This window comes from Odocoileus virginianus, chromosome 22 (assembly GCF_023699985.2).
Source record: "Odocoileus virginianus isolate 20LAN1187 ecotype Illinois chromosome 22, Ovbor_1.2, whole genome shotgun sequence".
NCBI classification, from domain to species: Eukaryota; Metazoa; Chordata; class Mammalia; order Artiodactyla; family Cervidae; genus Odocoileus; species Odocoileus virginianus.
In genome coordinates this window covers 25,694,943-25,722,903 of record NC_069695.1, presented here as the reverse complement: position 1 = coordinate 25,722,903, position 27,961 = coordinate 25,694,943, and the positions used below count along the sequence as shown (strand labels likewise).

Sequence of the window (27,961 nt, the reverse complement as noted above, 5' to 3'; positions counted from 1 at the left end):
AGAAATTAAGCCATAGAAGAATATTTATTGACATGGGAAAATGTTAACAATATACCTCTATATGAAATATGCAAGATACAAAACAGTATATACAGTTTAATACCATTTTTATGGAAAGAAAAATAACCATATATACAAAATCATGCATAGGAAAAAAATAGAAGGATGTGCATACCAAATGTTAATAACGTTATCTCTAGACAGTGGAATTACAAGTGGCTATACAATTTTCACAATAAATTTTACCTGCCTTCCAAACAGTATCTGCTTCAAGCTATTCTTTCTTGGTTGTGATCAATTTGATATAATTTCTCTTCAAATAGGCTCTGTATCATGATCTATACCTCCAAATCATACTGCTATTCCCATTTAAAAAGTAGATGCTACTTGCTCTTTCATACTGGCATATGGAGAATATTTTTAACTAACACAATATACTATAAAATATGCCACAGTATAGATCTGGCTATAGAAAATTATTATTTGGAGAATTTGAAAACCTTCTAATCGAGAGAAATTTTAAATAGACAAAAAGATACTATAACTAGTTAGGGGTCCATAATGAAGAGTGAAATAACTCAGGTTCCATAACTGGAGACTTTTGGATCTCTCCTTTTTACTAGCTGACTTTGGGCAAAGGATATTAGAGTTTTTCAGTCTGGAAAATGTGGTTAATAAAAGAAGCAAAAATAAGTTGTTGGTTTGTTTTTTTTTTTAAGTAAGGGAAAATGGGATCAGAGATTAAAAGGTTTTCTATAAAGACCTAAATAAATGTTAGATAAAACAGCTAGAAAGAAATTCAAATTTGGTGTTGCAGAAAAATTAACTCACATTTTTCTGTAGCACCAGTTCTTACTGTTTTTTATCTTCTTTGACAGGTTTTGACATGCCAAAACTGTGAAATCATTTTAATGTTTAATTCATAGCCATTAAGTTCTATATTTTAACAGTTAATACATAAAACATACTTTTTCATGGAATTTGAGGTAAATGTTTTAAATAAATATGGGTTACAACAACTAAACACACTGACAACAAATGTAATTTAGATTTTACCTCTCAGAATCCATTCTAGGGTAAAGCAGTTGACTAAATTCTAATTAAAAATACTAAGTCAAGATGTTGGATCTTCTAAAAGTAAAACATTAGAGAACAGGAAAAAAAAAACAATGTGTCCACTTTTCTTTGATGTTTTCCATGCTCCAGCACCATTCCAAACTGCTTCCTTATTTCTGTTCCCTCTCTTTGGAAGAGAATTTCAGGCAAATCTGTGACTAATTAATAATTTTTAACAGTTGCTTATAACTATTATCTGAAAGGGAATAGTTAATGGCTTATAATACCTCACAGATAAATTTATTCTCTAAATGCCTAGTAGTAAATTGTACAACTTGCAAATTAAAAAAAGCAACTTTTATTAAAAAACTGATGAAAGGAAGATTTTTATAAGAATGGGGGGGGGGGGGAGAGGGATTTTCTCTGTTTGTCCCGTCAAAGATTCATTCCTTCTCTCCACAAATCATGAAGTTGAGAAAGATAGCTGGAGCTTGAATAGGAAAAGTGCACCACATTTACAGAACTACACAACACACTGTACTCTGCACCAGTGGTGTCCTGCCGCCTCTATGCCATTCCGTAAATGTCCCATTAACCTAGCACAGCTGAGGCACAGCTCTAGTTCCTCAGTGAAGATCACAAGAAAACCTCTTCCAGGCTGTTAGAAGAAACCAGACTATCACACCGATATACTTCAGCGGTGGGAGGAGACTACTGGCTCACCATATTCATTGCCTAACGGTACAAGAATTAAACAAAAAAAGAGAGACTAGAAAATCACTTTGAAAATTCACAAACACCAATTTGCAACAGAAAATTGAGGCATGACACTTAAGCTAACAAATCTGTTAGATGAATTATCACTTCAGCACATTAACTGCAGGTGTATACTCCTGGATTTTCACTTAATCCACTACTCCATGATGAACACTATAAAATGAAAGGTGACAGATTTATGAACTAAAATCACAAGAAGAAACCCTTGAAGATCAATCTTCAATGAGCCCCTACTCCAATAAACCATAAAGAGCAGTAAAAGGTAATACTCACTTAACAAAATGAGAATCCCAATGACGAGAAATCAGGTACTTATATTCCTCTAGAGACACTTCTTCCCCACCTAACAAAGGCACTTGACATGTAATGATATGCACAGTTAACTCAGGTACTGCCCTGGGCAACTGTTACCTTTCTAAAATTAGATGCAGTGGTGATTAACTTCAAATTAATCCTTCTGAATCAGCCTGAAACACACATGAAAATATCACAAGTTCTCTATTTTGGCAGATGATATAACCAAAGAACAAAAGATATGCTGGTGTTCACAATGAATTGGCTGACTTGAACAGTCCAGGATTCTCCTCTGCACAATATTCTTGGATGACTGTGGAATTTGTATATAATTATAGGCAAATTAACCTTTCATATAGTTTCAGATGTTAATGTTCACTCCTCTTCTTGTCTTTTCTTACTTTTTTGTTCTTTCCCAAAGCCTTAGATGATTCCTCCTGAAAAAGACATAAATTAATGTAGTATCTTCCTACACTTAGGAATCTTAAATACAGTCATATAGAAATATGCAGAATAGTGAAAGTGTAATTACTTCCATTTGTATCATCTTTCCGTTTTACAGGGCTCTTTCACTTACCACAATCTATTTTAATATTTCCAAAACAATCAAGGATAATCAAAGAAAACATTTACCTCAGCCATCTAACATTTATATTCGAGTAATTTCAATATTATTTATAAGTTTATTTTTGGGGGGGCTTCCCTGGTGGCTCAGACAGTAAAGAATTTGCCTGCAGTGCAGGAGACCCTAGGTCAGGAAGACCACCTAGACAGGGAATGGCTACCCACTCCAGTATTCTTGCCTAAAGAATTTTATTATTTTCTGTGAATGTATATATTTTGGCCATGCTGCACAGCTTGAGGGACTGAACCCATGTCCCTGCAGTGGAAGCCTACAGTCCTAACCACAGGGCCCCTAGGGAATCCCCCTTAACGTTTTTTAATCTATTGTTCAGTTTCCAAAGTAAGGCAGCAAAATTTAAATGAATTAGATATGAACGTATCTGAAATATGAGACAAAAACCTCAAAGTATAAAAGAAGAAGGCATCTAAAGGCATACCAGGGAAAAGGGGATATACTTTGACACTAACAGAGAATATTAGAATTTTATGGATGTTTAAAGACCATCCAGTTAACTGTAGCATTAGCTACAACTTCTTACGGGCCTCAATTTTAGGGAGTGGAAACTGATTGGTCTTTAAGGTTTTTATAAAACCCCATGAATCTAAGAAATTAAGGTCTGAAGAGATGAACCAACCTGCCCAAGATCACACAACTAATCAATCACATTGTTCTGACCAAAACCTAAGCCTCTAATTTACTAGTTCAAAGGTTCTTCCAATATACGTCACTCATTCTAATTCACTCTTAATTTTCTTTTTCAATGTTTTCTTTCAATTTCACAGGCAGTAGTGAGAAACTCTCTAGATACAATATCAGTAACCACTTACCGGTGAACTTGTGTAGTTCTTCTCCACTAGAATGTTTCTAGCACAGTTGTTGATATGTTTGAAGCGATCTGGTCCTAGCAGAATCCCTCCATACCAGCGTGATACCACCACCATGACATTTCTCACATTCAAAATCTGTTATTTTCAGAAGCATAATTATGTATAGATACGGACAAGTACAAATGTGAGTTTTAAAGAAAAATGAAAAAAAAAAAATATATATATATATGAAATTGCACATAAAATTTCCCCCTGACTTTAATAGCATAACCATGAGTGAGCAGAGTGAGATGAGTAACAACTGAGGGGACAGACATTAGAATGAGAAGAGAATTTGGAAAACAAACTCTGTGGTCCATAGTGTCCTCAAATTCCAAACCTGGGGGCCACGAGTCAGAGTGAAGGGGAGGTCATGCAGTAGGTTCCAGTTCTTGGTAACTTCAACCAGAATAGCTGAGCTTAGGCAGTTTTCTACTCCTACGTCAAACAGCAACACAAAACCTGCTTCTGAACAAACCGCCAGACAGAACTGAGGCTGTATGAGTAATCGTTGGTGCCTGCCAGTAAGGTCTTCCTCAGTTTGACATTTGTCAAACGTTGCCCTTAACACGAAGCCCACCAGTCTACAGGCCTGACCCCCGCAAAGTTCCTATCAAGCGAAGGGCCTGGTTAGAAAACAAACCTCTACATACAACGGCAGAAGAAACTATAGCAGCTACCTTAGGGGAAAAATCCAATCCATTCTTAAAATTAATGAACAATCAATGATCACCAGACAGATGAAGAAAATCCAGCAGCATGAAAAGAAAGGACAAGATAAACAAACTAAAATGGACAAGGAGAAATTTAAGGAAGAAAACATCTGAAGAAAGAAACTCTAATTAGTAAACTCAGAAAAATTTTAGAAGACACTGCATTCATAAAAGCAGAACAGCAAGCACACTATGAAAAGGGAAAAACAGAGAACAAGAAAGAACTCCTGAAAATTAAATATGGTTGCTAAAAAAAAAAAAAAAATTTATTCAACAGAAATTTTGGAAGACAGTTAAGAAAATGTCTCAGAACATAAAGCAATGAAATGAACAACTTAATAAAAAAAGAAACATTCTGGAGCTATCCAGAAGTCCAATATCCAACTAACATGAGTTTTACAAAGACAGAACAAAGAAAACAGAGGAGAGGAAACTGTCATGAAGAAAAAAAGATAAGTTTTCCCAGAGCTGAAGATAATCTTCCATTGTCTATCACTGGAAGAGCTTGAAAGCACAGCCGCTGCTGCCGCCAAGTCGCTTCAGTCGTGTCCGACCCTGCGCGACCCCATAGACGGCAGCCCACCCGGCTCCCCGTCCCTGGGATTCTCCCGGCAAGAATACGGAGGTGGGTTGCCATCTCCTTCTCCAATTGAAAGCATAGCACAAGTTATTAACCTTTTGCTTTGTGCCCCATATCCAGTGGTTAAAATTATCTCTCAATCAATGTTTAAAAATTATCTACTAATAAAACCAAATATGGCTCGTTACCTATCATATAACTGTTTGCTTATTCCTAAATGGAGCTCTGTTTGGTTGAGAAATTTTACGGCTCACAGAACAGGACTGGCAGGGTTTAACTCACACTTACCTCCATGAGATGGAGAAGGCGCCCACCAGCTGCTGTTTCCCCGTCATCCTCACAGTCCTGTAAGAAGGTCTGCTTATCCTCACAGTATATCCTAGAAACCCATATAACAGTGTTATACTTTGAAACCTTGAAATACTGTAATAAAAGTTATACCCCTTCATACTTGTTGCCATCAATTTACTTCCAAAATTAGCATATTTATTTTAAAAAATCTTTCTTGATATATATTGGTTATATTTTCACTGATGATTTACTATCCAACATGCTTCCTTTTTTATATTCCGGAAAGCTAAAATCAAGAGTACTTCCTTTGAATCAGAAATGCTACAATTTCAGAAGGTGAGCTTACACATCTGACACTCTCTCTGCTTCATTTAATCTTGAAGCTGAGATTAGAGAGAGTAGTCACTAAAAAACGTTTACTGAGTCAGCTGTCTGAATATTACATCTAAGAGGCACTAACAAATGATATAAAGGAAACAGGTGGTATACTGTCATCAAAGAGCCTAAGCTCTAGTGAAGGAGACAAAAAGTACATTAAAAAAGATGGAGGTGAAAAAATCAACCTAAGTCAATATTTTATACTTTTCTAACATCTTATTCTAGCCACGAAGCATTTATCTTCCCCACTATAAGAATTATAAGATTTATTTTTCTCCATAATTTCCCCCTGAATAGTTATCAGTATCAGAAATGAATCACAGAGTTTTTACCCATTTAAATTATCTAGAAAGTTAGCATCTAGAATAATAAATAGGGCTACACTGTAGTTGAATAAGCTTGGCAAGTAAGTAAGAGGTATAAAAAGAAAACAGTCCCAGTTAAGATATGCCATCTAGTGGATTTTTTAGGCCCCTTTACAAATGGTAATATTCTATCTAGGACTAAGCAAATATAGCAAAGATTATCTTTCCAGTTATTGTGATAAAAAGCCAAATACTACCTTATCTATAAACCTAAGTCAACTGTATTAGTTTTATTATACCAATCATATTCATTCATTCATCCATCCATCTTTCCATCTACAAATCCATTTATCCATCCACCAATCCATTTATTCATTCATTCACTCAGTAAATATTTACTGCCCAGTTCGATCCCTGGGTTGGGAAGATCCCCAGGAGGAGGAAATGGCAACCCACTCCAGGGTTCTTGCCTGGAAAATTCCACGGACAGAGGAGCCTGGCAGGCTACAGTCCATGGGGTCACAAAGTGTCGGCTAAGACGGAAGCCACTGAGCACGCGCGCATGCACACACACACACACTCTGAACCAAGCTCACTATTATTTAGAGTTGGCCTCATTTCAAGAAGAGAAAGTTAGTACTATTAAACAAAATTTTATGTAGCAAATTTAAGGTAAAAAGGAGTCAGGGATTGACTTTAAGGAACAAAAGAAGAAATTAACTATATAAACAAAAACTATATTAACAGTTTTTTTAAAAAAACTTTTTTAAAAAAGAAGTACCATGGACATTTTCACTAACCCTTTCCTCACATGCCAGGAAGACAATGATGCAGCATCCGATACCTGTGTGGACCAATGGCCTGAAGAGTGCCCCATAACTCCAAAGCAGGAACACAGCCCCAGAACCAGGAAGTAACCTTAAAAGGACCCTAAGCATTCAAAACACACAACACAAAGTCCATGGACCACATACAAGTTATTTCTTTAACTCCCAGTGGAGACCTTTAAGCCTCCACTTTGTGCCTTTTTAGTCTTCTCTGACACACAATTCTGACAAGCTACGCTCCTTCATTCCCAAATATCAATTATATAAGGGGGGATTTGGAGGGGCTGCTATATGCAGTCAGCTGACATCTGTGAGAAGTGATAGCTGATCACCATCAATATGCAAAAATACTCGAGTACTTAAACCTGGGGCTTGAAATACAGTATCTGGCACATTATTTAACTTTTAGATAACTTAAAATCAATATCATGTCCAGTGACTGTTGAAGGGGCAGCCACACAGCCATGTATTAATAGGAATAACAGAGATAAATAACACTAAATTCTCAAGTTCAGCTCTACCACTTAAGAACGATGTGATCTTGAAAAAGTTCACCTTTTTACAGTGGCACAGTCACTTAAATAATTAGAATTAACTCATGTAAAGTACATGGCACAGAGTAGGCACTCAATAAAGACGCAAACTAAATGAATGGTACCTATTAACACTTTCACAGCACGTTCTAACCACCGAGAGCAAGCACAGTCTAATCTCTCCTTTTTATATTGATGACCCTAACTCACTAAAACACCAAAATTCTACACCCTGATACTCTAATAAGTAGGGAAATGTGTAACAAGTAGGTTTTTGGAAGATTTGGCATTTAATGGGATGTGACTTAATAATATTAAAAACTCACCAATCAAAAGTGATCTTTTTTTTTGAGTTTTCTGAATTTTAGATAGCCTAGATTTTACAAATAGTGTCAGTCACATTTTACGTTTACACCGAATTCCTATGTCTATACTCTGATCTATTTTAGTCCTAAACTATGTTCTGTTAAGTCTGTATAAATTTGAATATTTAAAAAAAAATACACCATCTCTTTACAACAAATTTTGCAGAGATTTATATAAAACCTTCATACTCAAAGATGTGTAGTGAAAGAAACACTCTAAATTCACTGCTAACGGGAGCATAAATTGGTTTAAAAGAAATTCAAAAAAATTTTGGCAATACGGATTAAGAATTTCAAAAATGTTCACATTTTTTGATAATTCTACTTCCAGGAATCTATTCATTTTTTTTCCTTTTTAACTATACTTCTGCTTCATTTCAAAAAAGAATATCAAATAACCAGAACCTATCCTGAGGAAATAATCTAAAAAGTATACAAAGATGTTCACGGGGCTATTCTTTATAATAGTTTTAAAAAATGAAAAACTAAAACAAAAAGGAAATGGTTAAATAAATTGTGGTATGGAGCCTCAGACAAATATTATAAAGCCATTAAAATAATGTTTATAAAGCAATTATAACAACATGGAAAAATGCTTTTGTTATATTAAGGAAAAACCTGGATACTAGAATGAAGCGTTAAAAAATAAACTTTGCATAGAAAAGACAGAAAACATTTCACAATATCAGTTACACTGAATGGTAGAGAGTGAACTTTTCCTTTTTTTTCTGTCGTTTCCAAATATTTTACACATGATTATTACTTTTACAATGGAAAAAAAACACAAAATTGTTTGTTTTAAATCATGCATCTGTTTCCCCCATTTTTTTTTTTTTTTAACAAACTGCACATTCCTAAAGTTGTGATGATCACTTACCGGTATGCATAGATGTTGTGGGTGGCACTAGCAATTTTCTTATTCTCATACAATTTGGCAAGAACCATTTTCACCTTAAAAGCAGAAACAATATAAATAAACTGATATAAATATTTTTTATTTGCTCTGTAAATGCTAAAAAAAGTCTTAAAGCATATTGATATACATAGTGTTGAACTGAAATTAACAAACAGTTATTTAAAGAGTCAACTACATTTTGAAAAAGCCATTTCCAAAGTTTTCTCCTCATTTTAGGGGCAAAAATTGAATTACTCTAATTGGTACAAAAAAATAGTCCTAGAATTTTTGAGCACCAGTTTTCAACAAGTATCTGCGCAGTAACCATCTTCAAGGTACTTGCACATAAGAAATCTTCCCCATACTGTAGAGAAAGTTAAGTGAGAATATGAGAATTTCTAGAAACAGCTCTGAAAATTTACCAGCGTGAGAGGTACAGAGTAATGGTATGTTTCAAAACTTATGAAACCAAAACTCTCCCTGGAAGAAATAAGGTTCAGAGAAGACTAACAAGAGCCAGAACTTGAAAGATAAGTGACAATTCTGCATCAAAATGGAAGAGTAAGGTGGGGCAAGAAGTAGTCATTCCTTCAGAGGAAATAGCATGTACAAATGGACCAGATTTAGTAGGAAGAAATAAACAATGCTTAAGTTTAACTGGGGGCTTCCCTGATAGCTCAGTTGGTAAAGAATCCGCCTGTAATGCAGGAGACCCTGGTTCGATTCCTGGGTCGGGAAGATCTGCTGGAGAAGGGACAGGCTACCCACTCCAGTATTCCTGGGCTTCCCTTGTGGCTCAGCTGGCAAAGAATCTGCGTGCGATGGAGGAGATCTGGATTTGATCCCTGGATTGGAAAGATCCCCTGGAGAAGGGAAAGGCTACCCACTCCAGTATTCTGGCCTGGAGAATTCCATGGACTGTATAGCCCATGGGGTCACAAAGAGGCGGACATGACTGAGCAACTTTCTCTTTGGGCTTCCCTAATAGTTCAGCAGGTAAAGAATCCACCTGCAATGCAGAAGACCCCAGTTTGATTCCAAGGTCGGGAAGATCTGCTGGAGAAAGGATAGGCTACCCACTCCAGTATCCTTGGGCTTCCCTGTGGCTCAGCTGGTTAAGAATCTGCCTGCAATGCAGGAGACCTGGGTTCAATTCCTGGGTCATGAAGATCCCCTGAAGAAGGGAAAGGCTACCCACTGCAGTATTTTGGCCTGGAGAAATCCATGGACTGTATAGTCCATGGGTTCACAAAGAGTCAGACACAACCAAGTGACTCTCACTTAGTTGAACTGAAACTTCAGATAAACCACAATTTTTTAATTGTAAGTATGACCTATGCAATAATGTTTATCTGAAATTCCAATTTAGGTAGGTATCTTGGCAACCTTAGCAGGGACATAAAAGAGAAAGGTTCAGAAAGAGACCAACAGTTTTATGTAGCTCTGCCTTAAGAGTATGAATGTAATGACAGATGTATCAGGATGATTAAAGCAGGGTCATATCACAGTGACTTGTATAACCTGTTTGAATTTCTCCTTGTAGCCAAAGGAAATCAGCAAAGATTACTGAGTATGTGGGGGAAGAGTGACACGTGGTCAGTTCTTCCAGAAAAGTAGCTGGCAAGGGGCACAGATGAAACGAGGTAGGGAAGACTGAGTTAGAGACGGGGAGGCCAACTTGGATCAGAAATGATGCAATCTTGTGTTTCTCAGACTCAGATTCCTGATTAGTAAAATAAGGAGACACTGACCTCTAAGATTTATTTCAGCTCTCACAAACTATGATCCTGTAAGTCTAAGTGACTATAATCAGAAATGGAAAAGGGATCCAGGATGAAGAGATTCAGAATAGAATGTCTAAGGACTCTAGCAACATGATTATAAGTAATGGGCCAAGGGCAAAACAGGCTTTCTGAGAGAAAAGCCCAGAAGCTTACACCAGAAGCTCTTATCCTGACCACAAATCAATGAAGAAAAAACTTCCTCTTCCAGAGTCTAACAGAGAATGAAAAGGCAATGTGGTGCAAAAAATTATATTACTATATATAGGGCTTTAGAAGAACTTGGACAGAACAAAGGGAAGAAGACCGATGCTTACTCTAAGACTTATCTGGTTAATTTAACTTCATAGGTGTACTGAAATTGTCTCTTACATTGATAAAAGTTTAGGGTAGACTATAGTAGCAAGGAGAAAGAAAACAATTCTGCTGAAGAGATTAAGAAAGACAAAGACCTCTGAATACCATTTCTGACGGAGGAGTTTCCCAAATGATATCCTTTGGTGGTTATCAGGTCACCTAAAATCAGAAAGCTGAAAGGAAAAGGAATTCAGGTTGGAAAGACTGGGCTCAACCAGTCTGTCTACTGTCCCCCTACTTGGGTAACAACAAATCAGGCTAGGTTTTACAGAACTCCCATGTGATAGGACAAATGATTTTTTAACAAATAGGTAAGCATCATAATTTTCTTTACCACCACAATGGGTTTTTCTTCTTTGAAAATCCATTAGTTAAGTCCTAATCAGAGTCTGCATATAATTTTGAAAGCAGTGATCAACAGAAATAAATATTCTATGATTCCCAATAATTTGGGGGTAGAAAAATCAGCGAATAATTTTTATCTTGAATGAAAATTAAAAGCAAAAACAAATATATTATTTGCAAAACCATCTGCTTCAATTACTTTGGTAAAACACCATCAAAGTGAACTGTACACAGCAAATTTACCTGTTTGGGACAAACTACTGGAGCCAAGTGTGCCTGAAAAGTACTTCTTCGGTCTGTAATAGGAATGCCATGATCAATTGGAGGTAACTCTTCTATTTCTATAAATATAAAGAATTATGTTACTTTTTAAAATTCTTACATACAAATACTGAAAAACTGGCAAATGGTATAGTGGAGGGAGTTAGGAAAGAGATGTAAATTACATGGCCAATCAACTCAAATAACCCGTATTGGTTGTCTATTAAATTACAATTTTAAGTAAAATGTTCCCCTAATAATATCCTACATTAAGATAAAACTACTTGACTTATAAATGCTTTTCACCTGCTAAATGGTCACTCAGTGAAAATGGCAGGTTGGCATGCAAATCCTGGACTGTTTCAGTAGTATAAGTTGGCATAATATTTAACTTTTAAGAGTATAAAGAAGTCCTGAGACCAAAAAGATCAGCTAATATGGAGTATTTATTCATTTTACTGTTGATGGACTTCTGGGTCGGGAAACCTATGACTTTACTTTGTATAGCTGTAATATAATGTCTTCTGCTAATAAAACCATTCGTACTTCATAGGATTGAATTAAATATATCAATAGTACACCATACTGGTAGTCCATTGAGTACCTGATTTTCAGTTATTCTGCCCTTTAAACAAGCTTAGGAACAATTACCTTTTTTCCATTTCTACAAGTCAGTTTACCTTACAAGTGACAAAATACTTCAACTAATTGATATAAAAATCTTTCTGGAGCATTTTAAATAACTTGCCTCAAATCACTGCTCTGGTTTACGGCAGGACTAGGATAAGAAGCCAGGTTTATGGAGGATGTTTTACCTTCCCCCCAGGTGTGTTCTCTTTTGAAAAGATTGTGACCACTGTACTGGTACACTACTAAGGTCAATATGAACTGGATGTGATTTATTATGACTCTGATTTTCACTCTTGTTAAGAATGAATCTTCATTCTCTAAAGAAATCCTATGCCAAATCCACAAATATGTAAATGAATAAAATGGGAGCTACTCAGAGTGAAGCAGGGGTAGGTATCCTGGGTCTTCTCCCTCTACTTATTCACTTCTTTGTCCTTTTTTCTTCCACTAACTTTGAGACAATATTCGAGAACTTTAAATTTTCATTCACTGTTTAAGAGGTACTATATCATAGCAGAGGAAACTCCCCATCTTCAAAGAAAATGAACATTCTCTCTGGTCTATCATGTTTTTCTAAGACACTTGAGGAACTGACAATATCATTCAACATTCTAAAATATTAAAATGGAACATACTTTCTGATAGAAACACAGAGCTAATTTATCACAGCAACCTATTCATAAGTTGAACACTACTTGATTATGGAACAAATTTGTTTGAGCAAAAACTAAAGTCTTAAAAGCATTTCACTAGCTTTAATTCAGTGGTTGCACCTCCAATTACTGTATTTATATTTGTTAGCACAGACTAAAATTTAACTCTGAGCCATCAGTAGATCTAAGATTTTAAAATAAAAATAAAATAAAATAAAAATATAAAAACAGGATATGAATTGAAAACATTAACACAGCTTTCTTAGTTTCAATTTCTCCCACCACGAATTCAAAACTCTAACAAGCAAAAAAAAAAGAAAAGAAAAACTAAATTTCTATTTTTGTCCTCACTATTCTGATAGACTTAGAAAACACCAAAATGACCAAGAGGCAGGAAAAATATAACCCAGTTCTCTGTAAATTAGTAAGAATTCCTTAAAATGTGACAGTTTACTACATTTCTATACCATTCCAAAAACAAATCCTAGTGCTACCACCCCGTGCTGTGCTGCATCACTCAGCTGTGTCTGACTCTTTGTGACTCCACGGACTGTAAGCAGGCCAGGCTCCTCTGTACATGGGAATTTTCTAGGCAATAGTACAAGGGTGCATTGCCATGCCCTCCTCCAGGCGATCTTCCCAACCCAGGGATTGAACCCAGGTCTCCCGCATTGCAGGCGGACTCTTTACCGCCTGGGCCACCAGAGAAGCCCAAGGATACTGGAGTGGATAGCCTATCCTTTCTCCAGGGTATCTTCCCAACCCAGGAATCGAACTGAGGTCTCCTGCATTGCAGGCGGATTCTTTACCAGTTGAGCTACCAGGGAAGCCACATCACTACTGTCCTCAAAATAAACTAGTAACATTCACTATACCTGTTCGATTTTCACTGACATCAAAATCCAAAGTTTTAACTTGATTTTCTGGTTGACATGCTAAAACAAGATCATCTTCACATTCAACATCTTCCTCTTCAGTTTTCTTCTTTACGTCTGGGCCTATGTGGATATGAGACATTATGAGTGATCATAAGACAGTAAGAAATGACACTTAAAAAACTTTTCAGTCTCGATCTCTAACCATCAGTCTTCAACAGAAGGAACCAGTGTTCCTGCAAGTGGTTGTCTGTCTCCAGGGTTGGGACAAGGAAAATGTAAGATGAGCTGGGACATCTTGTGATTGCAGAGAGTAAAGGAATGTTCAGAAAAAGATGGGAGCTTATAAAAAGAACACAGGAGCCCACCTGCGAGCACTCTGAAAGGCCAGATCGGGAACAATTTGAGCGACAAAATAAAGACAGTATGGAATTTTAGCTCACTAAATAAAATGAGTTCATTCTCATGTAAATAATCAAATAAATGTGGAGAAGAGATATCTTGTTTTCACAATATAATTCCAATTAACCATAGCAAGAATGAAAGAAAGAAGTGAGAATCACCATATTGTTACAACACCATATTGTTTATAAATATTGTTGGTAAGATACACTAATAGATACTAAAATCGGAGGGGGGGGGATGAAAATTTGAAGAAGGATAAGGTATGAGCACAGCCTCACAGTATCTCCCCCAAGACACTTATCAACGGTGATAATTTTATATGACAACCTAGATAGACCATGGTACACAGATACTTGGTCAAACACTATTCTACATATTTCTGCAAAGGTATTTCTTAGACAGAATTCACATTCCAAGCAGTTGACTTTGGGTAAAGCAGACTGCCCTCCACAATGCAAGTGAGACTCATCCAGTTAAAGTCTTTTTTTTTTTTTCAGGTAAGGTCTTAAAAGAAAAAGGACTGACCTCCCGAGACAAGGAGGGAATTCTGCCAATATACAGCTTTCACAGCCTTGAGTTTCAGTATCATTTCTTCTCTAGGTCTCCAGGCTGTCAGCCTACCTTGCAGATTTTGGACTTCCAAGCCTCCATAATTTTGTGAGCCAATTCCTTAAAATCAACCAATCAACCTCTCCCTCTGTCCCCAACTTTTCCTTCCCCCACCTCTCCCTATAAATGCTGAGTTGGCCAAAAAGTTCATTCAGGTTTTTCTATCCCATCTTATGGAAACCCCAAACAAACTTTTTGACCAACCCGATACATACACACACACATACATACATACATAAGACACACACGTTTTATTAGTCTGTTTCTCTGGAGAACTTGATTAATATAGTAACTTTATAGTGGAGTCATTTCACAGGTACCCCCTTAACCAAGGGATCAAGGTAAATATCACCAATAATAAAGCATATTGATATCATTAGCTCCTTGATATAGTACATACACTATGAAGGACACAATATCATTTCTGTCATATTTTCGCCAAAATGCCTAGTCTTACTCCAATCATGAGAAAACAATGGACAAACTCAAGGTCATGAAAGGTAATAAAAGTCAAAGAAAGAACGGGGAACTATTTATAGACTAAAGGGGAGTAAGGAGAAAAAATGCAACAAAGAATCCTGGACCAGATCCTAGAACAGCAGAAAGAACACTAGTGAAAATATTATTATTATATTTACCGATGTTTGCTTTCTGTTCTTGATAATTATACTATGGTTATGTAAGATGTTACTCAGGGAAGCAGAGTGAGGGATACAGTAGTTATTTCTACTATTTTTGCAAATTTTATGTAAGTCTAAAATTAGTTCAGAATTTTTTTAAAGTATAAATAGTTGTAAATAACTACTTCAAGATTTAATACTTCTGCAGTAGAAAAAATAAAATAATAAAGAATAAATACATACTGAAGATTAGTAGTAAAATAAAAATAAATTACTTGTCAAGTGGGTGCCCTGGAGAAGAAAATTTTCATGAGATATCCTGAACACTTCCATTTTAATATGAAGTCTAGAAAATTTTTTATTAAAAAATTCCAAAGAAAATTTTTGAAAATTATAAATTATACAACCTAAATCAGTAACTCAAAAAACTGAAGTGTGGTGAAACTAAATTATAGATATAGGTGGGAAAGGGAAAACACCATATTAAAATCAACAATTTAAAAATCTTCCTGAGAGCTGAGTGATCCCAAAGTTCTGGAGTTCTAAATTTCTACTGGTATACATAACACTTCTGCAATTATCCCACACTCTAGAATGATGGATTGGCAAAAATTGATTTTGAGACCACTCTTCTCAGATGCCCTGAAATGCCACAAAATCAGAACATGAATCTTAAAAAGTCAAGGAAAACACTTCAAAAAATACTGTCCCATGATCAGAATATCTTCAGACCATTTATCTCTGATTTTAATGGAAGCAGTAAAAATACTTCTATAGAAAAACTGTAAAATGCTCCGAAAAAATATGTATTTCTATCAACTTTAAATGTATACTGATTTTAGTAAAGGAAACCTCAATAACTGGTTTCCTGTAAATAACCTTCTAAAAATTAGTAAATAGACTATTGAATTGTTGTTCTTTAATCCTTCTTCTCCCCAAACTGAAAATAATTCTATCAGTGATAACAATAAAACTCTATTTGGAAATAAAATCATACTCAGTGATTTTCCTAAAAGGCTTTTGTAGTAACTGAAAGCAAAGACTGGCAAAGCAAACAGAAAACATAAGAAACTTCTATGTTGTTATATACTTATGATTCAATGAAAGAATAATAATAGAGCAAAATATTAATTTTCAAATGTTCTGAAATTAGATAGTGGTGATGGCTGCACAACTTTGGAATCTACTAAAAACCACTGAATATACATTTTAAAAGGTGAATGATCATAGTATGTGAATTCTATCTTGATTTAAAAATCAATTTTCAAAGTCACTTTTTATACTCTAAATATTGGTAAATGTGTTTTCCAAAGTTCTTTTTCTATAAATATTACATTCATTTGAAGCTAATGTCTAACTTATATCAATAATGCATGAAGAATGTTACATGGTTAATACTGCCATACAAAGCAAAGGTTTTTGGGCAAAGTTCTTTAACCATAAAATTCTATCTCTGTAAGAGCTTATAGTAATCTGAAACCAAAGAGGCTACACCTTATTGAAAGAAATAACCATACTTACATGAGTAAAGAACTTTTCAGAGAATATATTTTATCATGTAAAACCAAAAAACAGCACATAGATCTTTATTAAAAGTTTCAATGAGAATATATATACATGAAAATTTAGTTACTATAAATTAAAAGAGCAATGATAATGTTTTTCAAACCTACCTGGTTCTGTCATCTGAGATTTTTGTATTAGGACATCTCTTATTTTCTCCACCCACAGGTAAAGAATACTTTCACCAATATTCTGGCTAAACAAAATTCAAGGGAAAAACTGTTATTAAAAAATTCCTTCTCAAATTCAAGACAATATAGACATGTTTATACTCTAAGAAATTAAATTATATCTAGCCATGTGTTTTCTTTTTTTCTTTCTGCCTTGCTGTGCAGCTTGTGGGATCTTAGTTCCCCAACCAGGGACTGAACCAGGCCCTTGTAGTGATAGCTCCAAATCTTAACCATTGGACCGCCAGGGAATTCCCTAGCCATGCCTTTTAAAAAGAAATTTATAAAAACATGAGATTTACTAACATTTGTAGATGAATATTTAATACATCAATATTAAAAATCCCAAATGGCTCCCAAATTAACATTGCTTACTTAAAATAAGTAGAAGAGCTACAACCAAAGAGGGGAAAGAGAATTTCTGAACTTGAACGGAATTAAGATAGACATAAATGTGATTTTGTTTCTGTCAGTGAATATAATTATAGTATTGATGCCCAGTCATTGCCTGCTTTCCTAAACTTTTTGAACAATTTCAAACCACTTATTTCGTATACTTATTTCAACAATTAAGAATACAAAGCATTTGAGAAACTCCCCAAGAAAATCAATTTACAAGACTAAAAGACAAGCAATGCAAAGCTTTAGATTCTTATTTTGTTTTCGACATAATATTCTATTGCCCAAATTCATTTCGGTTCCAAAGAGCTGTCTAGCTGCATCAGATAATTAAATACATCTCAAAGGCTCATTGAGAAAAAGAACAAGTCATAGTTCATTTCCACAGAGTTATGTTAAATGATGGCAACAGCAATAAAATAAAGGCCCAAGTGTCTATTTTTTAGGGAATGATACTAATTTTAGATGTGTTAATATGCGTGTTAAAGGAACAAACCAAACCACTTCATAACACCTTAGCCCTTCCTCTAACAGTTGCTCTTGAAACCATTATCTCTCTTTATCACCACTCATCAGCACCCAAAGGAAGCTTTCAAAACAAGCATACAGAAGAAAACAACACTGTTTTCAAATAATTCTGTACCCTCAAACACTCCCATCCCACCCATAACTCCTGAGTACTAAAACGACCCTCTGTGCTCTCTGGCAACCTGTCTTAGAGAAGGCAAAAGTCAACTGGAAAAGTTTTAAAAATTATCAATGTTGGTTGAGTTTCTTTTAAACAATTCCTACTCCCTTCCTCTCTCCTCCATAAAAGATTCAGAGGTACAGAGACAGAGAAAGGTAAAATGTATTGAATATATACTAAGCCCAAAGTACATGATATATTGATATAGCAACACATTAATGCTCATAATTTTCTAATAGAGTAGGCTTTATTTTTCCATTGTACAGATAAGAAAGCAGACCTGGAGAGAGCAATTAACTTGTCTAAGACAGTCTTATAAGCAATAAGAAGTCCAGAGCGAGAATGTGAATGCAGACTTACTCCAGAGCTCAGGCGGCCCACATCACTTTGCTCTCCTAGCAAGCAGCTGTGCCTTTAGGCAAGTAAGACACTTGAACTGCCTCAGTTTCCCCACCTACAAAACAGATTTACAGCATCTTGTCTTACTTTACAAAAGCAGTCTCTTTTCAAGTGGAGCTGTCTTAATTCACTCAGCAGATCTGTAAGGGCCTCGCCTACACACCAAGCACGATGTGCAACCCTGAGGGTATAGCAGTGAATGAGAAAACTGGGTCCCCCGTCCCAGTGCTTGCAATTATTGTTCTTAAAAATGTATGCTTTTATATATAATTCTTTCCATCTCCTAACCCCATTCTACTGAATTCATCACATCATCATCATCACCAAAGGTAGTAGCACTAATATCTAGTTTTTATTGAAAGCCTACTATATATAAGATGTAGAAAATGCTTGGTTACTTCACTTAATCTTTACAGCCCCCTTTGAGACAGGAAAATAATCCCTCTGTGAATACATATTCACATTCAGATTTGTTATTTTTGTTAGGGGACTTTGGGGGGAAGGGGCGGTGGAAAATGCCTTGGAAGAATTTCTGCAGTTAATAACTAATTTTTCCAAATAATAAGGAAGACATTAAACCTTAACTCCAAATTTCCTCTCCTCTAGCCCATGGCTTCCTGAAGAACAATATACAATAGCACTCCATCTTACATCATTTATTGACTGCTTCCTTCATCCCTAGTATTTAACTAGATTTACTGACATCCATTTTAAGGAAGTTGTGGTAGATGTGAAAGGTTTCCTGACGAAAATGAAAATCCTTTCCCTTAGGCCCCCAAACTCTATCACTGAAGGTGGTTTGGGCGGTGTCACTGTTCCTGCTGCTCTGTGTTTTCTCTCACGACAGTGGTTTGTAAACCCCACCCCCCTTTATTTAAAGTACAGTTGATTATTCGTATCTTTTAACTACAAACTAGGATTTGGTGATTTTCAAACTTTCGCCTTCACTGTAATGAAATCTCTCACAGAACCAAAAACAAATCAAAACAGACAAAATCTGCAATCTTCCCTCCTGTGCCCTTCTTTTCCCGCACCCTAGTGGTCCTGGAGGAAGTTTGCTGAATCCTAAAAATCGGTGCAAAATCTGAGAATACTCATTATATGGTGAGATGCTAAGCTTTTATTTACGAAATTGTTATGGTATAGTAGCTGAATATAAAAAGTCTAGAACAAATTTGTTTCAAATTGAATAAAAGATCAACTTGGATTAAAAACCGGTATTTTAGTAGAGACATAACTGTGATTAAATATACTTAAATAACTACAATCCAATGCAGAACAATCAAAACAAAGTCAAGTTACTTGTGACTCTCATTTTACCCGCAGCTCTAATTTTCATACCTTTAATCCTCCGGTATTTATATTTGTTATTTATCAGTAAAGATATTCACTAAAATGTACTACAAAGTTGCATGACCTCAAACAAATCACTCGATCTGAGTTTCCATCATCTCATTTTCAAAATGACAAAACTAGATGAGATGACTCTTTTGACAAGAACAACAAAAACGACAGCTGCTATTATACAGTGCTAAAATATATTACATGGATTATGTCACTTAATCCTCACAATGATATTACTCTATTATCCTCATTTTACAGATGAGAAAGAGGTCACATTATTTCAAAAACTGACCCCAGAAGCCCGCCCAAGACACCCTTAACATCAGCTTGATTAAACTTCAGATAGGCAGAGCTTCCTGACTCTAGGCCCTGACTTCTCTGTTCTTAGAGCATTTTCTTTAGAGAACCTGTCATTATGAATTCTTCTTTAGCTCCTCTGGGATTATGGGTATCTTTTTAGAAGCTATGGCAGCTTGAGAACCAAGGAGTGTCTTTCTCAAGGACCTGGGAGCCATTCTTCTGAAATGCAGTCATGAAGGAAGAAGGCGCCCTGCTGCCCAGTCTCTGCTGGAAGGAGCATCTACTGACGAGCCACAATCTGCACACACAGATGGCCTGACCACGGAGAAACACTCGTGCAACCTCAGGAAGAAACTTAATGGGCTGGACACTCTCTGATCAACCTCCCCCAAGCATTCCCCAGTACTTTTCTACAGCTTATCCCAGCCCTCAAAAACCTTGCTGCCTTTTGTTTCAGCCAGCTGAGTTCAGACTGTGTTCTGCCTCTCTCCCTTGTTACAACAGTCTTGGAGAGTATTCCTCGCCTATTTAACTTGGTCTGGTGCACTTTCTGCTTTGACAAGCCTCATTCTCTAAGTTCCAAATCTAAGACTTCATGTGATACATCAAACTGTGAAGAGCTGTGGGAAATTAATCATTTTCTTAGATTTAAAAGTAAATATTGTTGAAATGAACTATCATAAATTCAAATTTTTAAAAATTTTAATCTTTTTCACTTTTCTATTAATACCAAGTGATATAATGTTTGAAATATTTTTTAAGCCTGTCATTTACCTTTTGTTTTATAAAAATCATTATTTTCATATATGCAAAATATCCATGTTTAAAATGCAAAATGTTTAAACAAAAAATAAGGTATGATAAGCAAATAACTCTACATCTACCCAATCACCAAATTCTAGTTTATGCTCTTAAATATTCCTCTAACTGACCATTCTTCTCCCCTGCATTCTTGTTGCCTCAATGAAGATCTCCCGTCTCCCTCCTAGTTACTGACTGCTACTCCGATGGAGTCCCTTCCTTCAGACTCTTCATTGCCTACCCTCCACACTGCCACACGGATCTGATTACATCACTCCCCTGCCTAAAATGCCTGGAGCCTACAAGATAATGTCCAAGCTCCTTACCCCAGCTTACAGGTTCCTTCTTCTTACACCTATATCAATTCCTATCCCCAGCATATCAGACTACTTGCTGAACTCTGCAGTTCCTTCTATCTGAAAATCTCTCCCTTTCTGATTATCTGCCAAGCACCACACCCAAAGGTCACCTTCACAATGGAACCCTCCTTTACAACCTCACCACATGCCCAGAAACCTCTAAAACAGTTTTGGTACAAAACTCTCAGCAATTATGTCACTATAGTGTATTGGTACACATCTATCTTCATTCTTAAATTCCAAACTACTAACAGAGTGCTAGCATATAGAAAATACTTATAAAATGTTTACTGGACAAGACTGTTAGCTTTCAGACTTCTTCCCTCCTTGCATAAAAGAAAACAGTTCACCTTCTTATCTAGGCAAAAAAATACTTCAGCAGTCAAAATGATGCTAAATAAATATGAAAATCTTGATAATGTTACAATATTTAGAACATAATGAAACTATAAACATTAAGGACTATATTTATACATTTAAAATGTTTACTTTTCAATGACCAGTAGCATTTCACTTGTTGCCCCCTGCAGGGATTTTATGGAAAAATATCATTTAAAGTTGTCACACACAACTTTAAAAACAGAATCTACATTTCTACCTAGACCACATGTGTGAAAAGAATACTATTGGACTGGGGTTATTTTCAAGTGCTTTCAATAAAACAAGATGGGATGAACCATATCCTATCTTCAAAACAAACTGCTTTGTTATTTCTGATCCTTCCTAATTCTCTAATAGCTCAAGAGGACTAGCTAAGGAGAACAGCAAGTTATGCCCTATAGGACACTATCTCTTAATAAAGGGGTCACTTTGGGGTAGAAACAAGGCAGATGGGAAACTATTTCAGAGTGCATGACACTATGCAAAATAGAAGAAAAATCTCAATGATGAATATGACTTAACAGGATGGAAGGCAAGTGTGGGAAGATTTTCCAAGAAGAGGAAGTGTTCAACACCATCAAAAGTTACAGAGGCCAAATAAGATAAGAACTGAAAAATGATCATAAGATGCACAATTACGACATCCTTGGTGAGCAAATCTGCAGTGTTATTTATCTTATTCTACTTTAGGGGGTACACTGGTAAATGGGCATAAATAAAAGATTACAGAAAGAAGTTTTTTGGGGGCACAAAAGTTGGAATGACCAGTAAGATCATGGACAGAAAACATTTCATTGAGAAAACATGTAATATCTATATTTTGAGGATGATGGAATCACTAAATGGGAGCATCTCCCATTGATATCTCCAGTTCTAGGTTACTTCTTGAGTCAAATGTAAACCTAGGGACTCAAGGAAGACCACACTACCTCTTGGTAGGAACCAACAGAATCAATTCCATGAAGACTTAGCATTTTTAAATTTAATATTCTGTGAGGAAAAGAAACCTGGCATAGACACAAAGTGGGTTTTCTCACTGTGCCAGATGGGGAGGCCACCTAGAGCATGTAAGACAATCCTTATCAGTTCCTGGATTACAGTAAAACTGATATTTCAGAACATTGTTTGTTGTACTAAATTAATGTATCTCAATATGATTCACCCAAATCACAGAAACATCTTCTCTGGACTATTGCACAGCCTCCTAATTGACATCCCAAATGCAGTTGCTCCCTTCCAGTCAGTTCTCCACCCAGACACAGAACGGGGTTTTCAAAATGAAAATCTCACCACAGCATCATACCACTTCTCAGCTCTTCTTGGCTTCCCATGGGTCTCAGGACAAAGACAGACGCTCAACCTGGCCTACAGAACTCTCCATAACTTCCCCTGCTTACCTCACCAGGTTCCTTTCCCACCCTGCTCCCCTTTCCCCCAACACCCCCTCCTTATACCACCATTATTTTGTGTCTTCATATGTTCCAAACTCCTTGACACAGAGCCTCTGCACATGCTGTGGCCTTTCATTGGAGTTCTTTTCATTTAAGTAACTCAGCTCCTAAGTCAAACAAGCCACCCCTCACCTACTCGGGCAGGTCTTATTTCAAACTCAGGCAGTACTACACATCAATATCCTTCTTTCATGAAATTTATCACAGCTGCAGTTTGACATTCATTTTTATTAGTTATGAGTAATATCTCCCCTACCAGCAATTCTAAATGCTATGAAAACTGGGACCATTTCTGTTTTTGCTCATTATATATATCCAGGATCTAGTATAATACCTGCTATGTAGTATCTGCTGAATGAATGAGTGAAAAATACAGTATACTATCAATAGATTCTCAGTCCTATGGCCTAATACAAGAACATTACCATTAACAGTACAGGTAGTTTAAAGAATAATTATGCTTAGGATTCTGCTGTTACCAGTTTCATTCAACATAGCCTATGAAAATATCAAAATAAGAACAGTGTCTCTGAATTTACTTTCACAGCTAGCTAAGTGTTTTTATAGCTATTAGTTCTAAATAATACTTTTGTTTTTGTTTCTAAATAGATTTATATCAAATGTATATATAAAATTATATAACTAATCTTTCAAGGATTCTTCAACTGGATTCTTTTTGTTAATGGAAAGCAGCTTAACAAAAAGTTTACAAAAGGGCCTAACATATAACAGTTCCAACAAAGCCCATAACAGAGTCACTAACAGCATTGTCTTTAATCATCCATTACTTACATGTATATTTCCTCAAGGCTATTTGATAAATCTGCCCGTTCTTGCCCTTTAAGCCAAGGAGCACTAAGATTAAATAAAACAAAACAAAGATGATTATGCAAAGACTGTGTTTATATCACAAAGAAAAAACACTGATTTAATCACAAACTGATTTTTAAGTTTTAAAATTTTTCTACTTTGATCAAAATATTATTTTATGTTGTATAAATCTGTACAGTTCTAAAAAGGTTTCATTTGCATTAACTCATTTAGTCTTCCCAGGAAACCATGATGACACCAACACCATCATTATTCAATTAAAATATAGTTTAAAAGATGGGGGAGTGCATAAGATACCATAAAATCTGCCCAAGTTTACCTAAGTGGCAGAATATGTTTCAGAATCTAAATTTCCAGATTCACAGTATTTGCCACACAACCAGAGCTCCCAATTTTTTCTAACTGATGTCCCAAAAAACAACTCTAACAAATAAGTCAATTGCCACATGACTGTAAATCAACTTTTTCTGAAAAGAGCACTTGTGTTTGCAAGCTTTCTATAGTCATATCCTTCATTTTCAATGAATAAAAATGAAAAATTACAGAACCAGGAGTGATAGCAAACTTTACTGCTGTGGTTTTAAAACACTCATACAAAAGACAATTTAAAAAATAAAATATACAAAAAATGAAACAAAAAGATAATCCCACTGGTAAGTAAAAATGTTAATAAATGAGATTTAACACAGTTCTATCTGAACAGATTTATACAGCTTAGTAGGTCAAGCAGGCAGGGTGATCAAAGGTTAATTGCAGTCTACAGGTCATGACTCAGTAAGACTACACTCTGGCTACTGAGAAGATGGTTCCTCAACAACAAGGGCAAGGTAAGTACCACAAGCACCATGGGCAATGCCTGGAAGGAGGTTCTCTTATGCAGAGCCATGTCAAGGAACTGGGGAGGTCACGGGAAACAGGTTAGGAGTGACTCTACAGACCAAGGTTTCTAGATTACTAGATTGTCTAACGAGGAAGATTTCCTTTCCCACCTCTAACGACATTCTGGAGCTATTTTATCCCCTATGAATCCCATAATTCTGTAGCTATTTTATTCCCTATGAATCCCTTGATTCTTTTATACTAAGTGGCAAACATCAGTGTGTTTTTATATAATTTAATTTTTAAATGCAAATACTCTACATTAAGTCCAACGTGTTTTTAATTTCTGTATACATTTTGACAAGGTAGTCTATATAAACACAACGTATAGTACAATCTTTGCAAAGTACAACTTTTTATAAAAATATAAATGTAGAAATATAGCTTACTTCAGTTGATAAATAGGTGGAGCTGTACCTGGGTATTCATTTGGTAGCATCACCTACAAAGCAGTTTAAAAACAAACCTGCTTATACTTCATCGTGGTTCAAAAACAACAACATTCATAAAGCCAGTCACCAGACAGATTTCTAACTTGCCAAACTAAAACACCTTAAATATGTTGCTTCTACCTTAAATATGTTGCTAGAGTTAGTTGCTCAGTCATGTCCAACTCTTTGCAACCCCATGAACTGTAGCCCACCAAGTTCCTCTGCCCATGGAATTCTCCAGGCAAGAATACTGGAGTGGGTTGCCATTCCCTTCTCTAGGGTAAATATGTTGTTAAGATGATGCCAACTTTTTAAGGAGATTATTTGCAGAGAAAGTATAAAAGCAATTAAAATTAGAAAAAGTGGGGTCGACAAAGACAAAAGGGAAACTGAAATAGGGTCGTAATACCCCAACCCCAGATGACGAGGGTGGCATTATAACATGTTCCAGATAATTTTCTTAAGGAATTAAAAAAAAAAATCCTACCAAATACTATTAAATAGCTAACACTTACTAGAAAACCATGCATGTTTCTTTTGAAATCATTTTTTTAATGAAAAAAATGAAAAAAAATTTATTTTTTAAATAAAAAATCATTTATTACTATAAAAATGAATACTGATAAAAACTTAATTTGGCATCTTTTATGCTGGAAGTACAGACAGTCACCAAAGAATAAGCATTAAACACAAAGCCATAACTGATCATTTCATGTACGTATCCTAACCACAACTGACTCCCAATTAACAAAGAAATGAGTTATCTACTCTATGAACCATCTAAATTACTAATCTATTCTTTCTTGGAAAATGTTAGCCATCTTCCCAGGTTTATACCCTCTTCTACTAAACGGAAAAGATAATGAAAGGAAATGAAACTCGAGTCTGCCAAAGGTATGTGAAGAACACTTAAATAACTGGCAGAGGAAAGACCGATATTATCAATGAAAGCATTACTGGAGAGTGACCTGAGATGTAACTACCCATACATTTGGATCATCAGTTGTTAACAAAAGTCAGCAACAAAATGACAAATCAGAAAAGTCACACGACAATAATTAGAGGAATACAACAGTAGTCAATAATACAAAGTCAATACTGTAACTGGAAAACGGCTGTAGATGAAGAGGGAAAAATACCTGTAAGCAAAGTGTCCACTTGGGGTCATCTATATCGTCGCTAATTCGAATACAAAATATTTTGGCACAGTCATCAATGACACACCATTCCTCGCCATATATAGCAGCCATTGCTTCAATTTCCTCATTCTGAAAGAGGTTGATGAGGGGGAAAAGTCAAAAATTTTTTGACTACCCTAAAAAACCTGAGTCTTCCTTACTGCTTTATAAGGTATCTGCATTTGACATAACCATCTTGGGTGAAGGAGCCCTAAAGGAAGGACACCAAACATTTTCAGCAACGGGTCAAAATGTCCTACTCCCTGGGTACCAGACTCTATAGCAACGATGGGCACCAACCTTGCTACTACATCCCTGTGCTTTTGACCACTACTGAGCCAAAATATATACGCACTCCTATACGCTGCATGAGGTTCACAAGTGAAAGGATGAACGTATCTTCTCTGCTCCACCTTCTCTTTTTAACAGGTAACGCCTCCCACCCGCCCCCCAATCCCTGGACCACTGCTACCTATTATATCTGCCCTAATGTTACTACTGCCTAGCTCCTGCTTTGTTTTGTTTTGAATTTGGCCACGAGGCTGGGTGGTTGATGGGGTTTTTGGTAATTAAATCCTCGAAACGTTTCAGAAATTACTCTTTGGGTTTCAGGTTAAGAATAAAACCGGATCTAAAGGTAAAAATAGGGAGCAACGGATACTTCCAACTTTGTAGGATCTCATTTTGTCCTTAGGGCCCATTAGGAAAAGCTTCAATAGAGCCCACGTGAGCCACGCGCTAGGGGTAAGCTCAAGCCCAAGAGCATAAGATCTACGGGTCCTCAGGGGACTCCAGGGTCCGTGTTATTATTGCCCCTTTTGCAAACGCAGGAACTGGGGTCTTAAGTGGCCAGTCCAAGGTCACCCGGCAGAGACAGGCCGGGGAGCAGAACCCTGATCTCTGCCTCCCGCCCGGAGCTGCTGAGTCGCGTGCTGATGGTTGACGATGGCACCGTCCAAGGCATGTCCACCGCGCCGACGCCCGGGAGCCGCCGGCCCGAGAGATGGGCTGAGATCGAGCGCCGGGAAAATGGGACGCAGCTGAGCGAATGGCGCAGCCTCAGCCCCTGGCGGTGCGGGCGAAACCGGGGGTGGCCCCGGGCAGAAGCCCCCTCGGCCGAGGAGGCCTGGGGCGGCGAGACGAGGCCGAGACGAGCCTGGAGGTCGGCGCCCAGCCGGGGCCTCACCTGCCTCTGGTCGCTGCCTGCATCCCCCTCAGCCATGTGGCCCCGGGAGCTGCCGGGCGGCCACCGCCTGCCCAGGTCCGGAGCTCGGGGGCGGGGCGCTGCGGCAGAGAGCTGGGAGCGGGCTGCAGCGAGACCCGACCCGGAACCGCAACCCCGCCACGCCGCGCGGCTCGCCTCTGCTTCCGGGTTGCGGGCCAGGTGGGGTTGGGGGCTGTCACGCTAGGGCTTCCTCGCGCCAGTCTCTCCCCACCTCTTCCGCCGGGCCTCAGGGACGCAGTCCCTCTCAAGCAGCGGCAGGAGTCCGCTTGGAATTTGCTCCTGGACTGCCGGGGCTGGGGGCTTCTGCTCGCGCACGGCGCCGTCTGTGCCATCGAACCCCGCCGGAGACTGGGTAGTCGGGTTCACCGCTGCGTCCCAGGAAGGGACTCACCGCAAGAGACTCACTCACTCATAGCCCAAGTCTCATCTTTGCATTTTAAGCAGGGTAGTTTTGTTGTACGTGTTTTAAGATGTTTTTGTGACTTGAGTAAGGGTAAGTTTATGCGAAGAATTGACTCATT

At 37.0% G+C, this 27,961-nt stretch overlaps 1 protein-coding gene across 2 annotated transcripts; it reads right to left on the bottom strand.

Moving 5' to 3' along the window:
- Positions 1-5: 5 nt before the first annotated feature.
- Positions 6-27,550, bottom strand: IMPACT (impact RWD domain protein). 2 transcript variants are annotated; one of them, XM_020898697.2, is made up of 11 exons: positions 27,402-27,550; positions 26,177-26,305; positions 24,996-25,048; positions 23,689-23,751; positions 16,715-16,800; positions 13,408-13,530; positions 11,232-11,329; positions 8,488-8,561; positions 5,200-5,290; positions 3,580-3,714; positions 6-2,564 (listed from the first exon to the last, which is right to left on the bottom strand). In XM_020898697.2, the coding sequence occupies exons 1-11, from the start codon at positions 27,435-27,437 to the stop codon at positions 2,496-2,498; spliced, it is 957 nt and encodes a 318-aa protein (XP_020754356.1). In that variant the 5' UTR covers positions 27,438-27,550; the 3' UTR covers positions 6-2,495. The 2 variants fall into 2 exon arrangements, with proteins under 2 accessions (XP_020754356.1, XP_070308862.1); XM_070452761.1 differs by lacking the exons at positions 24,996-25,048; positions 27,402-27,550 and having other exon boundaries at positions 26,177-26,299.
- Between the last annotated feature and the right edge of the window lie 411 nt (positions 27,551-27,961).